We start from the raw sequence: 14,699 nt of genomic DNA on the forward strand, positions 1-14,699 counted from the left end.
GATGAAGCTGGCCTCTACTAACTCACAGAGATCCACCTGTCTCTGTTTCCTGAATGCTGGGATTAGAGGCGTGTACCACCAGGCCCTGCAAGATAAGAACTGTTTTAAACCTAACAGCAGAAGTAACAGGGGAAATGGCTCAGTGGGTAAAGGTGCTTGCTGCACAACCCTGCCAACTGGAGTTCAGTGTCTGTGATCCACAAAAGGTAGATGGAGAGCCAGCGCTACACAGTTGACCTCTGACCTCCATACATGCACTGTAGCATGCATGCTTCCCCTCCCCAACCCCAACAATGATAATGATGATAATGATAATAAAATACTTGTACCTGACAACAGTTCTTTAAATCACATAGCTAGTCAAAAGCATTACGCTTTCCCATTATTAGCAACAAATGAGAAGAACATGACTTTAGGACAAAAAGGAAAGCATTATTGTTTTGTTTTATTTTGTTTTTTTAAATCACAATCAGGGCTGGAGAGATGGCTCAATGGTTAACAACACTTGCTGCTCTTCCAAAGAAGCTTAATTCCCTGTCCCTGCAGGACAGCTCAAATCCCTTGAACTCCAATTCCCTGGGGAATCTAACACCCTCTTCAGGCCTCTATGGGAACTGCATACATGTAGTATCCAAACATATGAAAAACTCATACACACAAAATAGAAATAAATAAATAAATCCTTTTTTTAAAGTTATAAAAATCACAATCCCGGGCTGGAGAGATGGCTTAGTGGTGAAGAATATTGAATGTTCTTCCAGAGGACTCGGGTGCAGCTCCCAGCACCTGCATGGCAGCTCCCAACTGTCTGTAACTCCAGTCTTAGGGGACCTGACGCCCTCTTCTGGCCTCCACAGGCACAGGCACCACACATGGCACACAGATGTGCATGAGGCAAAACACCCACAAGACAAAATTAAAAACAAACATGTAAAATTACAGTCCTCCTCTTGTTGCTCTTCAACAACTTCTCTAGTTCACAACTACCAATGATAAAGGACCACCTTCACGTGGCCTGGAGGGGCTGCTCTCCACAGTGCCTTTAAAAAAAAACTTTATGCTTGCAAGGACTACAGATACAGTCTTCCACAACGTGAGGCTTTAGAGATCACATTAGAAAGTCAGCTTCCTCCCTGAGACCCTGGCTGTATCTCCCCACAAATGGTCACAAAAATCTTTGCTTGCAGACCTCCAGGAAATAACTCATTTCAGGCAACACCTACTTCATCTTTGGATGGTGTATTATTAATAAAAGATTTGTGCTTAATATACACAAAGGTGTTTGTTATACTACCTGGCATGCAATTGTTGCTAATTAAGGTTACCATGACTGGTTCTCATTTAGGCACTGCTTCCTTCCTGCTAAGTGCTTGGCCTACACACAGTCTGCATTTGGTCACTGAGGTACAGGGCAGGTATTACCTCCATTCTTCACAGAAGGAAACTGAGGCACTAGGAAGTTCAGAGATGAGAGAAGGCCACACTGGAACCCAAAGCCTAGGCCCAGAACCACATACTCTGCACAGATCTGTCTTGAGCCCAAGCCTGTGTGTTCTCGGGGTTTCTATCCATCTTTCTCCTCTACACATGCAGAACAAGGACATTCCTTTCGAAGAGAACATCTTTCTACAAATTTGAAGGCAGTTTTAATTTGTTCCCTACAACTTTGTGTTGGCAAACTAAACACAGCTCCTTCAGCAAATTTTTACAAGTTATTTTTATTGAGCAAGGCCCAAGAGGTAGATTGTTTAAGAGATGAAGGCCTATAAAGTACCAAGTAAAAACGTAAACTAAAATATTCTTCACTTTTGAAACAAGTTCTAGCAAGTTTCTTAGTACAAAATCCCAGAGGGCAGGCAGGAGGGATTGCTTAATGATACCCCCCACCCAGGGTCAGTGCAGGCACACACACGGGCCATCCAATCCAAAAGGCTCCCATCAAATCAGGAAACTAGAACTTAGCAAGGAAACTAAGTGACCATCCCCAAACACTGGATCTTTTTTGGGTGGTGGAAGGGATGGAAGCCAGGGCCTTAACACAGGCAAAGCAAATGCTCTGCCCTGAGTCACAGTCAATGCCCCCATATTTCTAAATTACCTTTTTATTACAAGCCTTCTGTGCAAGGGTGATGTCAATTGGACAGAGTTTTCCTTTCTTCAGAATGGGTTCCTGTCCAGGAAACGTCACTTGGTAGGCAGGCTGCATATTTTGCAAACACCTAAAATGGGAGTTCCAGTTATAAACAGGTCTTTCTGCACCCTGCTACCATGAGCACTGAGTGAGAGTTTTTGAGGCACTTATTTGTAATCTAGATGCAGTTTAGAAGCACTGAGATCACCTGGGGAGCTGAACCACACCGACCAATGAACTCAGTGTCTCAAAGATCCACAAAGTAAAGCCAAAGTTGACACCCACTGATTCAGAGAAGAAAACAACAGTGACTTGAGTGCCTAGAAATTCTCCACTTGCTTGGCTTCCTGGGAATCTACTGTCTGCTTTGTGGAGGTTACTACCCACCTCAAAAAATACTGTACCAGCTTCCTGCCTCTAAGTGCCATGTCACGTTGCTCACATGTTCCAGCAATGCACTTTTGACCTGGTCTTTTTTATGTATGAAGTGACTGCATGTATGTCTGTGTGTGCGCATGTGAATCATTGCAGGCACCGGCATGGCAAGGTAACATGTGTGGAGGCAGTCTCAACTACCGCCCTCTTTAAAACATGGTCCCTTTGTTTTCACTGCTGCACACATGAGGTTATCTGACCCATGAGCTTCCAAGGATTCTTGTGTCTGTCTCCGTCTCCTCAGAGGATGATGGCAGAGGTGTGCCTGCGTCACTTGGCTTCTGAGGACATGGATTCAGGCACTCAGGCTTGTAAGGTACAGGCAGCAGTGCAGGAAAGCTGGAAGGGATTGCCACTCCCTATTACCTGGTCAGGAGGCAGTCCCATGGCAGCTTCATGACCACGTGCTGTTCATTTTTCTCTAAGATGCAGTCACATAAGATAGGATCCAATTTCACCAGACTAAAAGGAAAAAAAGATGCATTCAGACAACATAAGACTCAACCATTCCAAAGGGACAGCATCCATCACCTGTGTGCTCTGTGCCATCTAGGACCACTCAGCTATGTGACCAGAGGCCATTGGGCAGTAAAGCCCACTGATGGGAAGGCAAAGAGGCAAGCAAATGGTGGAAGAAATGTGGGAAGGAGCAACCAGGATTCTTGGCTCAGTTCTGCTATGAGCCAAGTTCTCCTATCTTTCAAGGCTTAATTTCAGTCAGCAGGCTAGCAAGGAAGGATGGATGTAAATGCTAAACGCTACAGTCATTACAATGTGTACTTGGAATAAGCTGTTACATAAGGCCCCAGAGACCCATATAGTTAAAGTGGAACTCAGGGCTGGAGGTGAGGTGGCAGAGTGCACATCCAGCTTTCTAGAAGCCATAGGTTCTGTTCCCTACACCACAAAATACATAGCAATTCAAAACAAATAAATAAAACCTTTATTAAAAGTGGGACACTTTTAGATTATATTTTAGATATTTTAGATTCATGTGTAGGCCTCTCTAATCATAAGGATGTCTAGGATAGAAAAATAGTGCAACTTATCTGTTAGCATGCCACCTGTGCCCGTTTATAAGAAAAATCATACCAAAAAGCCACAATGATTGTGATTATTTTTTCAAGGTTGCATTTTTCCTGACAATAGCCATATGCACTTGAACATCAGTGTTGAACATGTGTGAGACGTGTGTACTCAGCTCAGGGTCCGTCCAGACAGCATGCAATCGACCTGAGGTTTATAAACGCTGGGCTTGCCTACTTCTAAGATGCTGTGATAGTTATTCTCCATTCCAGAATCCTTCCTGTCCTTTGTTTTTAAAGTTACTACATTCATTTATCTCTGTGCCTGTGTGTGTGTGTCTCTAAGTGCACAATGCTAAGTGTACATGTAAACGCTTTGCAGGAGTTGGTTCTCTCTCTACCATGTGGACCCTGAAGGCAGTCAGGCTTGGCAGCAAGTGCCTTCCTTACTCACTGAACCATCCTGCCAGCCTCTTTCCTGCATCCTTTAATGTCTGTCTGTTAGAAATGAAGCCCTGACAAGACAGACTCCATTCTTGGTGCCCACGTACTTTCTGTTGTCTGCATCCACCAGGTTGTTCTTCTTGGCATAGTCAATGATGATCCTGCGTACTTCACTGCCCTCAAGCGCGTTCCCCTTCCTAGGAGAAGAAAGAAGTAACCAGAGGTCAGGTCAAGCTGTACCTGGGGTCCAACTGTAAACTTCATACTTCCTGCTCAGCAGGGCTCTTTCCCTGGCTCTCGCCTTTCTCTTCTTTCCCTGAGGGAGGCGAGCAGGGCTACTTGAAGTGCAGCTGCAGATGGAGAGGCCTACTCTCTCATTTACCTAACCCAAAGGCCATCCCCAGGGAGGAAAGTGTGACACTGCATTTAGAAGAAGATGGGCAGAGCAGATTTGCCAGTCACAGGAAAACACTACTCAGGATGACGGGAAAGTGCATCAGACACCATGTAGGCAGGAAAGGGCTGCTCTCCAAAACTCACTTGTGGCCAGACTCCTGGAAGAGCTGGGTCATGTTGGCTGGGACACAGTAGAGGGATTTTATATCTGGAGGGTGATAGGGCTGTTCCCTGCTACCCTCCTGGACAGTCTGGGAAGTCAGGGAAGGCTCGGGGATGACAAAAGATGTGATCCTAAAATCCAGCAGAAGAGAAAAAGCACATGTTATACCAGTGCCTTGGTGGTCCCCAATCTGTGGCCCAGGTCCCAAAACCAACTGAGCTGCAGTAACAGGTCCCACACTTACCTCGGGTGCCTCCAGTCCACAGCCACAATGCTTTCCACTCCTTTGCTCAGCTCCTTGATCTGAACAATCTGCTCCTGCTGCATATGCTGCAGGAACTTTGAGAGCTGGGGAGAGAAGCCAGTATAGGGACTTCAGTGACTCCACACACAGAATACCTAAGGTCTAGCGTCAGGTGGGAACTAGAGCACACACATTTCTGCAAGTTGGGGAGCAAGAAGCTACTAGAGGGCTAGAGAGATGGCTCGGTGGTCAAGAGTGCACACTGGGGGCTGGAGAGACAGCTCAGTGCCTAAGAGCTCACACTGCTCTTGCGGAGGACCCAAGTTGGATTCCCAGCACTCATGTTCAGTGGCTCACAACTGCATGTAACTCTAGCTCCAGGGGCATCTGGCCTCTTCTGGCACCAGCACTCATGCATACACACTAATTAAAAATAAAATTAATTTTAAAAAAGTTGCCCAACTGATAAAGTCTGTTAACTCTAATCAGATAGAAGGGGGTCAAAAGGGAGAGAGGAGTGGGTGCCTTAACTCAAGGAGAGTTTCATTACTTCCCATTATACTTAGAATCAAAAGGCTTATTAGTTGTATCTTGAGCCCTGTCTACAGGGCTTCCCACATCCATCTTATCTCCCATGCATCCTTACAGGACTCTGTATAGACATGCAAAGAAGGTGTGGGCTCTTACCTTTTTATAGCTTGACTTCTTTATGTCCAGTTGCTGTCCTTTGGGGCTAGGACAGATAAAAAGGCAAGTTAAACTAAAGTGAATTTTGGTGAATTTTGACACTTGTGTCTTTCCTCCCCCACAGTCAAAGAGTGGCCACTATTCTGGAGTTCTCTGCCCAGCTGTGGTATCAGAGACAGACATGGAGTATGGCCTACTCCGAGTCAGGACTATCCAATAGCACTTTTGTGGCACTGGGATGTCTATCTGTGGTGTCTAAGAAAGCAACCACTAGTCATCCATGTGACTATGAAACACTTGAAATGTACCAACTGAGACTCTGAGATTGGGGACTGAATATTCAACTTAATTTAAACTGGCCACATGTAATTAGTGACTATTGTAATCAGACATAGCTTTATTAGAGTTCTCTCAAACCAGAGAGTCCCCTAATGGCCTCAGAAGTTCCATTTCAAAGTGAACCTTACCAACAGCTACCTCACACTGAGGGAGCCAGGTCTATACCAGAGTTCAGCACTCTGTACTCTGGAGCCTAACGCACCCCGCCACACCCATCACTACCTGCTGTCATTGGTCACACTAGTACACAATGGCACAGGACCTGAAACAGAGGCCACATAGCCTGGAAATACTAAATTATTTACTATCTGGCTCTTTGCAGTCTACTGATGCGTGCCCTAAAGCACTTTCACGGTAGTTAGGAATAGAGGTTCCTAATGAGAATTATGACCCCTCCCTCTTCTCAGGAACTTAATATCTTCTCTCAAAACCTGGCACTCAATAGCAGGGTGACTATCAGGGGGACTGTCCTAGAACTCACTCAAATCTAATGCCTGCTCCCAAAAAAGTTCCAGAACCCCGTTTCCCAGCCACTTGCAATGCAGTAGGAGCAAGACAAATTACCAAGGACCCTAATGCCACAATTGCCCTGGGCCATGTGTAGTCAGGAAGAGATGGGATTAATTACCACTTGTAAAACACAGCAAGTCTCAGGAACACACTGTCTGCTATGAGGCAGAGCAGGCTGTGTGTATATATGCATATAGGGGTAGACCTGCACCCTCTTTTTTTTAAGACAGATTCTCACTGCAACCCAGGCTGATCTGGAACTCACTCAACAACCTATGCTAGCCTTGGATTCACTGCTATTTTCTTACCTCAGCCTCTTAAGTGTTGGGATTACAGGCATGAGCCACAGTACCAGGTTATGAGGTATGCAGAAAAGACCCTGCTCTTTCAGTATTAACAAGCAGCTGGTATACTCCAGGCTGTGCAACTTTACAGTAATCCTAGAAGTATTAGAAATTTGGGCTCAGAAAAGCCCTTCAACTACTTGCAATTTGCTTTGGTTAACTACGCTAAGGAGGTAGCAACTGAACCTTAAAGGCTCCATCTTCAAAGTCAACACTCCCTCCCTTTCCTAGTGGCTACATTCTCAATGGTGTGGGCTTCAAACCCTATTCTCCTCCAGGCACAACTTTTCCTAAGTGGAAGGGTGGAACGGTACAGGCAACTTCTTGACAAAGGCTGTCCAAGGATTCTTGCAGTCTATGCCATGGTACCTGACTCATGAGAGACACCTTGGCAGAAAGAGGAGTCAGAGAATCTTGGGACTGTTAACCTTAGTATCTTTCCCCTGGATAAAATGGAAGGTTTTAAAGCCAAGAACCTAATTTATTTGCCAGATCAACTTTCTGTTCTGCCCTTCTCATAGCCATGTCACTCAACCAGCCTCCACCCACAGCAGTGCCTTCCCTACCAGCAGGAGAACATGTGACTGCCAAGGAGAGTACTAGTGAGCAAAGGGAGGTCAGCTTTTTTGACTCGACTCTTCAAGGCATGCAGGAAGCACTGGTGTAACAGCTCATCCATTTGTTCTGTAAGGAAAAGAAAACCACACCCTCCTTGAGGCTCCCACCTTGTCTGAGCACTGGACACTCTCCATCCCTCCCTGCATCCCTCATCAGCTTGGCTCAAATGGATCCCATCCCTTGGCACCAACGCTCCCAGGCTACAGACTTTTTAGAGAGAGAGAGAGAGACAGAGAGAGAGACAGACAGAGAGAGAGAGAGAGAGAGAGAGAGAGAGAGAGTGTGTGTGTGTGTGTGAGATACTACAGCATGTGTGGAAGTCTGAGGACTGGTTTCAGGAGTCACTTCTCTCCTTTCATCATGGGTTGTTCCAGGGATTGAACTCAGTGGCCAGGTTTGCACAGTAAGTACTTTCACCTGTTACCTGTTGCACCATCTCACTGGTCCCCTATTGCCTGTTGCACCATCTGACTGGCCCTTGTCTGCTGAGACATCTCACTGGCCCTTTCCAGACGCCTGAACACTGACCCTGTAAGGGTTAGCCCTACAGCAAAGACCAAATCCACAGTGCCACCAAGCCAAGAACATTCATTCAGAGAAGTCAGAACCAGAAGCCCTAGGAGCTCACACCTGGAAACTATGTGACAGGCAGACAGGCACCCAGAGGCATGATTTTTGTAAGAAGGCATACAGAACTATTGCATGACCCCAAATAAGGGTTCTGTGTTCCTCTCCCAGAGCACCAATGCATTCTAATCTAAAGGACAGGTGTGAGCTTTCCACTCCCAAAGCCACACCTTGAAGGGGCTTGCCATCCACACAGTCCTGGCTCTGGGCCCCGGAGCTGGTGTCTTCAGATGCTTCTGGGTGATGAACCTTCCTGTTCTCCTCCTCTCCCTCCAGGGTAAGGCAGCTCAGGTTTCCTTGCAGACTAAGGTCCACCTTCTCTTCATTGCTATCTGTGGGATTCACTGCCAATGGGGCAATGGCAGGTGGAGAGGACTTGTCTCCAGATTTCCTGGAAAAATCTAATGTCAGAAACACCAAGCAGTAGCCACAATACTCACCCACCCTGGTCGGGGGAGAGTCTGTCAGGCATTTAAAGACAGCACCAGAAGGCAGGGGTTTCCAGAATGTCCAAGTGATGTACACTCATCTCAACTCTATTCAATTATTCTGGGCCCAGAAAAGTTGCCTCAGCTTTGTCATCTGTAAAATGGAGACTGATATTCATTTCATCCCTATCTCAAAGAAATGATCACCTATAGTATTTATTATTATAGGCAGCCTGAGACAGAGATTAAAGGAAAAGCATAAAAGATAAAATACAAAGAATGAATATACACCAATATGCTATAACACCTGGCTACAGAACCAGACTTGGTGGCAAATGCCTACAATTCTAGCCCTTAGGAAGCTCAGACCAGGGTATTTCAAGTTCTTAGGTCAGCCTGAACTACATAATGGTACCCCATCTCAACCTTCCCCTACCCCTAGCTCATCCCCCCACAGAAAACCTAGTCCTGCTGCTTTTGAGAAAAACACTATTTACTGTTGGAGGAAAGTGACATTAACCAGACAAAGAGCAGGTATGTGGATCTGAAGTGGATTGTTATAGCCAGGGCATGTGTTCCAGATGTGATACTGGAATAACATACAGTCAGTTATCACCCTGCTGTCTAGAAATTGATCTGGAGTCAGAAGCACTTGTCTCAGGACCCAATGATGTCTAAAATGGACAAAGTCAGACTAACTAGTACTATATGTACATCACCACAGTGAAGGGCAGGGCAAACAATTGTCCAGAGCAATTCTTTGGGACAATTCCAGGCCTAGAAAATAACCAAAGTGTCTGTAATTTCTTGTCTGGATAAGAAAGATGTATTTTCACACAGTTGGCAAGCGGATGGAAGTCTGAGGTCCACAAGCTGCATGAGGATGTGCCTAGACCAATACTTGCACCTCTGAATCTCAGGCTCTTGTTCTCTCCCATCCACCCATCCCACCTCACCCCCATTGCCTGTAAACAGAAGAAACAATGCACCTACCACAAGTGGTCCTGATAAGTGTGGAGCACAGAGAAGCCCTTCCCCTTCAGGCCTGATGCCAGCATCTGAGCTGTGGACATGGCAGCCACTCCGATTGCTACAGGAGCTCTAGGAAGGAAGCAAGAGAAGAGGTCAGGCAGTCTCCTCACTGAACTGTTCACACAATGACTCCTGGCTCCTTATCAAAAGCAGCAGCAGGAGCTGGGGAAACAGTTCAACAGTGAAGTACTTGCGTAGCATGTATAGGGCCCTGGAATCAAAAAGCAGCAACATGATGGCTCAACAGCTGTAAACACACTAACAGCCATCTGATTGTGGATTTGAGATAGGCAAACTCTATATGTAAACTATGTTTCCATAAAGTTATTAAAACATAGTTAACGATGCAATTGATCAGACTGATCAGACTTCACTTTCATCAGTGAAGATGATGAAAGACAAAGGCAAGAGAACACCACATATAGAAGAGGCTAGAAGAAGGGACAGCTAAGTGCAATGTGGTATCCTAGACTGGATCCTTGAATGGAAAAGAGGTACTCAAAAAAAAGTCCTGCAGAAATACAAATAAAGCTCGAGTGTGTTCACAGCATTGTCCCAGGATTGGATAACACTCCTCAGCTGTGAGAACTAGAGTGGTTACAAGAGACATGGCCGCTGAGAATGCTGGAAATCGTGGTGTGTATCTGGACTCTACACCACCTCTTATATTCTTCTATAAATCTAAAGTTACTGCAAACATCTTCTGCCTAGATTCACAGGCTTCCCACAGGCTCAGGAACATACACCAAAGGGCCCACTATCCGCTTCTTCCGGAGGAACCTATTTTTTCTTTCAGACCTTGGACCATGAGTTTTGGAAGCTGTCATTTTCTTCCACATCCCTTGTACCTCTGTTCCTCTGAGCCACCCCCCCTCCCCACCCCAAGACACACATACACAAAAGGCACAGCTGTCTGAAATAGTACCTGTTCCCCACCAAGGCAATGGCACAGAGGTCGCCTTGCTGTACCTCAGGCAGACCAGTAGGGGGCACCACTACCCCTGGCAGCATCAAATCTGTAGCAAATAAAAACATAGCAGCTTACTTAATGGTCCCACTTTATTTTCATCCTTTATTTTATCATATACCCATCCACTTGACAAAGGACTAACAAACTGAAGCACTAGGTGCTATTTGCTAAAGTTCCCTATTGATTTAAAGTACAGCATGTGGCAATCACAAACCGCTTTCATTTTACTTATAAAAGGCTTAAGACAGAATCAGATGTCCAGGGAACTCATGGATCAGCTAAGTGGAAGAAATAACACACACACACAAAGGTGGTGGAGACAGTTTCCAACATATGAACACAAGAAAGAGTAGCCCTATTAAGGTGGCTGATAATTACTGAAGACATTTCAAGCCATAGCTGTAACATAGAAAAATTGTCTTACCTGCTCCCCCGACCAGCTTATCAAGTACCAGAGGCCATGTTGTAAAGGCTGGCAGAAGATCAGGATATGACCACAGTGTGTACACTGTACCAAAAGAGATCCAGGAAACACTTAACAAACACCGCCCGCTGCAGATCCAGAAAAGCCTGACACCACACTCACTTTAATCAGAATTGAGAAAGAGAAACAAAAACACCCCAGCTCAAGGTTATAGAGGTTAAAAGAAGTTTGCCAGGGAGACTGCTTTCAGGATGAAAGCTGAGACCTACTGACGCCTGGAAACTGGTTACTACAGAGACTTGGAGGCATCTGCTGCTGCTTCGGGATTGCCAGCAGAAAATGGCCACAGTGAACTAAAATTTGGGGCAGAAACCAAAGAGGCTTCGATGCATGACTTCAGAAACAATTGAGACCCCAAAACTGAACAAGTCTGTAAGAAATTTTGAAATTTTCCTATATTTATATTTTGAGTTCCTATTTTCATAATGATTAGCATAAAACTCCTGTAGGAAAAAAGTCTCCATTTGTCTTCAGGTACAGCAACAACCTGGAGAAAGAGATAGGAGCGGCCTAAGGAGACTGCGTTGCAGCCTGGCATTGGTGGTGCACGCCTTTAATCCCAGCACTCGGGAGGCAGAGGCAGGAGGATCTCTGTGAGTTCGAGGCCAGCCTGGTCTACAGAGTGGGTTCTAGGACAACCTCCAAAGCTACAGAGAAACCCTCTCTCAGGAAAAAGAAAAAGAGAGAGAGAGAGAGAGAGAGAGAGAGAGAGAGAGAGAGAGAGAGAGAGAGAGAGAAAGAGAGACTGCATTGCTCTGCTGCAGCCAGACAACCTTGGAGGAAAAGCCCCAACTGACAAAGTGTCAGCTGCTATGGAAAAGAGATCTGTGACAAAGATTTAAAAAAAAAAAAGAAAAGAAAAAAAAAAAGACTCAGAGCCTACGAAAACCCACTGTGAAGCAGCCCATGTGAGGTATATAACTAATGCAGCTGTAGTGGCTTCCTTAATCTAGCTTAATTCCCCAGCCTAGGTTTTCACTTGTGTTAAGAAAAGCCGTTTACAAGCAATTTACAGGGCATTTTCTTCACATGCCCTGAAATTTCATCTTTTGCAACACCGCAGAGCTCTCACACTCCTTTATCTCAGAACTTTGCAATTGTCATTCTTTGTGAGGTTTTGTTTGTTTGCTTTTTATTCCTTTTATGGCAATTTCTGGAAATAGCGTTCGGAAATTCCGTGTTTGTCTGAAAAAGCAGGTTGATGGCGGAAAACAAGTATCAAAACCAAATCAACAAAGTTTAGCACATGTTCCTCAAGGTCTGTAGTCTAGGCATTCCTATCTTGTTGCCATACCTGTTGGATACAAATTTTTCTCCAGTTCAAACAGGATGGGGTTCCCTCCACTCATGTACACAGTCACTGCGTCCCCTTTGTGAGCATACAACTTCACCACGTTTAGCTCTTCCTTCCCAGGTATCAACTCAGAGGCCTGATCTGTTCCAAGGGTGGGGAAAGCAGCGGTCACATCGGCCCGAAGTTTTCTCCTGCAGAAAGCACACTGGCACCATGAATACTATCTTCCTAATGGGCATTAATAAATACTGAAATTCAGAACGACCATAAAAAGCGTAAGTGCTGAAGAAAGACTGCCTGGTTTAAGGTGCCCTGTTCTCTGCCTTCCAAAATCCCTGTCTTTCTTATTATCTCGTCTACTTTCACAACTTTCTAGGCTTATCATTCCACACCGATGCTCAGTGACTAAAGTTAGTCTCTGACCCCACATGCCTTCCCCACTCCTTTCTCACACTAGCTGACAAATTTGTCAATTTAGGATTAAAAGGCCACGGGGGCACCAAGAGAGCTGGCTCCAAAATTCCTGAGGAAGAAATCTGTGTCTGCGACACAGACTGGAAAGATAACACCTCTCCCTATCATAGCGGCGCTCTCCCGCCAGGAGGAATCAGTAAGCACACCCCCACCCCCGCTTCCCGCAATGCTTTTAGTTTTCGTTACCCCACCTGGGTTTTCCCACCGGCTCTAAACTCCGTGGAGGACAGGGCGCCTGTATTCCCTCATTTTACATCTTCCACAACACCTAGTCTGAGCCCAGTGCACACCGACTAAACTTTATTTCTTGGTCCAAAAGACCATCTGGGAGATAAATAATAACCCCGCACCTCATGCTCAAAATGTTTTTGACGTCCCTGCTTGGCTCCCTGGGGTCTCCTCTCCATGTGCACCCCTAGAGGTGTAGGGGCCTCTCTCAGTGAAGCAAAAGCATTTTCTCCCTCACCTGTCCGACCCCTTGATGGCCGTGTTGGACTTGACCCGAAAGGCCTTAGCGAACATGTCTGCTAGGGTAGCCCAGGAAAGACAAGAAGAACACAGACTCCAGGAACAGTCAGCAAAACGAGGGTGTGGCAGCTCCCCAGCTCTCAACCCTGGAGGCAGCCATGCTGAGGACCCGACGCCAAAAAGCAGCCGGCTAGGAACCTGAGCGAAGAGCTTTGCAGCCCTAGAAGCGACACTGGCCTGTCCTGGTCCCGGAACTGACGCAGTTCAGGGCGGGACGGGGCGGACCCCGGAACTTCCGCTCCGGTCTTACAGGGCCCTTTGCTGGTCAGTGGCAAGGCCGGTCAGCTTGCTAATTGCCTTCTAGCTCTAACCTTCTCCCGATCCGCTTTAGGTACGGCGCTGACAAGAAACTGCCTGCTTGCAATCTATTCCACATGCTTAAAGTCCCCAAAGTTAATCGAATTCATGTTTTAGTAAACTTGCTCGTTTTATTGAATGCTTCTTTTGTATGCTTAAAAGGCTTTTATTTATTCATATCTTTACATGGTGTTGTAAACTAAAGGCTTCAGCTAGGATTTTCTCCTTCTTGATTTACACGTAGTGATAATAGCAACCGCAAGGAACCAGGTTTGCCCAAGGCAGACTAGTCGCACAATCAGATAACAAAAGATGGGGCTTCCCTGAAAGAAACTGTAATCAGAGGGCAAGGATTTAAAACCTGGGGTTGCTTAAGGTTAGGTTTCAAACCTGGGACAAAAGTCTGAGGTGCCTATTTAATATATAATCAGAGCGGACACTGACTACCAGGTTCTCCCTGCATCCCTCAGTCTCTACCTGTTACATGGTCCTCCTTGCTCGCTTACCCCGCCCCCACCCTAAACCCTTCCCTACACAATCAGCTATATTTTTTGGTTACCTGGCTTTTCCGTTTACTCTTTTGGGCCTCCTGGCTGCTGCACCTGGTTCCCTTCTCTCTCCTCCCCATTTTCGTCCTCCTCTTCCCACGTGACCCACCTCAGTCTGGTCATGACCCCTCTGGACTCTGTCAGATGTCCCTGCCTTTGGCTATGCTCTCCCACTACAATAAACTTTCTGCTCCGCCATGCTTAGGAGCAGTCATTTCCTTTCCTTTTGATTTCTTTTTGCATTCACTTAACTTCTATTAAACTAAGTTTTGCATATCAGATCTTCATCATCGTCCTCATCCTCCTCACCATCATCACCACCATCATCCCTGTTATTCTTTTGTTTAAAAAGAAGAAAAGAGAAATATTGAGATGGACATATTGACTATAAGTTTATTATAAGGCAGAATGGGTAGACTAAGAAGAGTAACAGGGTAATGGCTGACCGCCATGGCCGGTCGCCATAGAGAGACAGAGCGGGGAAACAGAGAGAGGGGGGGGAGAGGGGGAGAGAGGGAGAGAGGGAGAGAGAGAGAGAGTAAAGGTGCAGGGGCCTATCTTTTAAAGGGGTCCTCCGCACCTGCGTGCAGACTTCTTTCCCATGGAACCTTGGGCTGACCAGGGTATTGCCTGAGTGGATTCCACCAGGTAACAGGGGCATAATGCCTGAACCTTTCATTC

At 46.0% G+C, this 14,699-nt stretch overlaps 1 protein-coding gene across 13 annotated transcripts in view; it reads right to left on the bottom strand.

Annotated features, from left to right (window-relative positions):
• The window catches only part of Eif2d (eukaryotic translation initiation factor 2D), a 33,150-nt gene extending 19,788 nt beyond the window's left edge, over positions 1-13,362 (bottom strand). For 10 of the 13 annotated variants that reach the window (XR_004770063.1, XR_003485747.2, XR_004770062.1 and 7 more), the window contains exons 1-13: positions 13,112-13,362; positions 12,172-12,362; positions 10,818-10,901; positions 10,349-10,439; positions 9,385-9,492; positions 8,134-8,354; positions 7,285-7,402; positions 5,526-5,571; positions 4,839-4,942; positions 4,576-4,725; positions 4,143-4,232; positions 2,933-3,028; positions 2,099-2,219 (exon numbers count right to left, since the gene is read on the bottom strand). Coding sequence is in view for 10 of the 13 variants with exons in the window: in XM_027417696.2 (XP_027273497.1) it covers positions 2,099-2,219; positions 2,933-3,028; positions 4,143-4,232; positions 4,576-4,725; positions 4,839-4,942; positions 5,526-5,571; positions 7,285-7,402; positions 8,134-8,354; positions 9,385-9,492; positions 10,349-10,439; positions 10,818-10,901; positions 12,172-12,362; positions 13,112-13,167 (1,476 nt within the window). In the remaining 3 variants the exon portion in view is untranslated. Of the gene's footprint in view, positions 1-2,098; positions 2,220-2,932; positions 3,029-4,142; positions 4,233-4,575; positions 4,726-4,838; positions 4,943-5,525; positions 5,572-7,284; positions 7,403-8,133; positions 8,355-9,384; positions 9,493-10,348; positions 10,440-10,817; positions 10,902-12,171; positions 12,377-13,111 lie in introns of all 13 variants that reach the window. The other 3 variants (XM_027417700.2, XM_027417698.2, XM_027417699.2) reach the window with 3 other exon arrangements.
• Between the last annotated feature and the right edge of the window lie 1,337 nt (positions 13,363-14,699).

This window comes from Cricetulus griseus, chromosome 5 (genome assembly GCF_003668045.3).
Source record: "Cricetulus griseus strain 17A/GY chromosome 5, alternate assembly CriGri-PICRH-1.0, whole genome shotgun sequence".
Classification (NCBI taxonomy): Eukaryota; Metazoa; Chordata; class Mammalia; order Rodentia; family Cricetidae; genus Cricetulus; species Cricetulus griseus.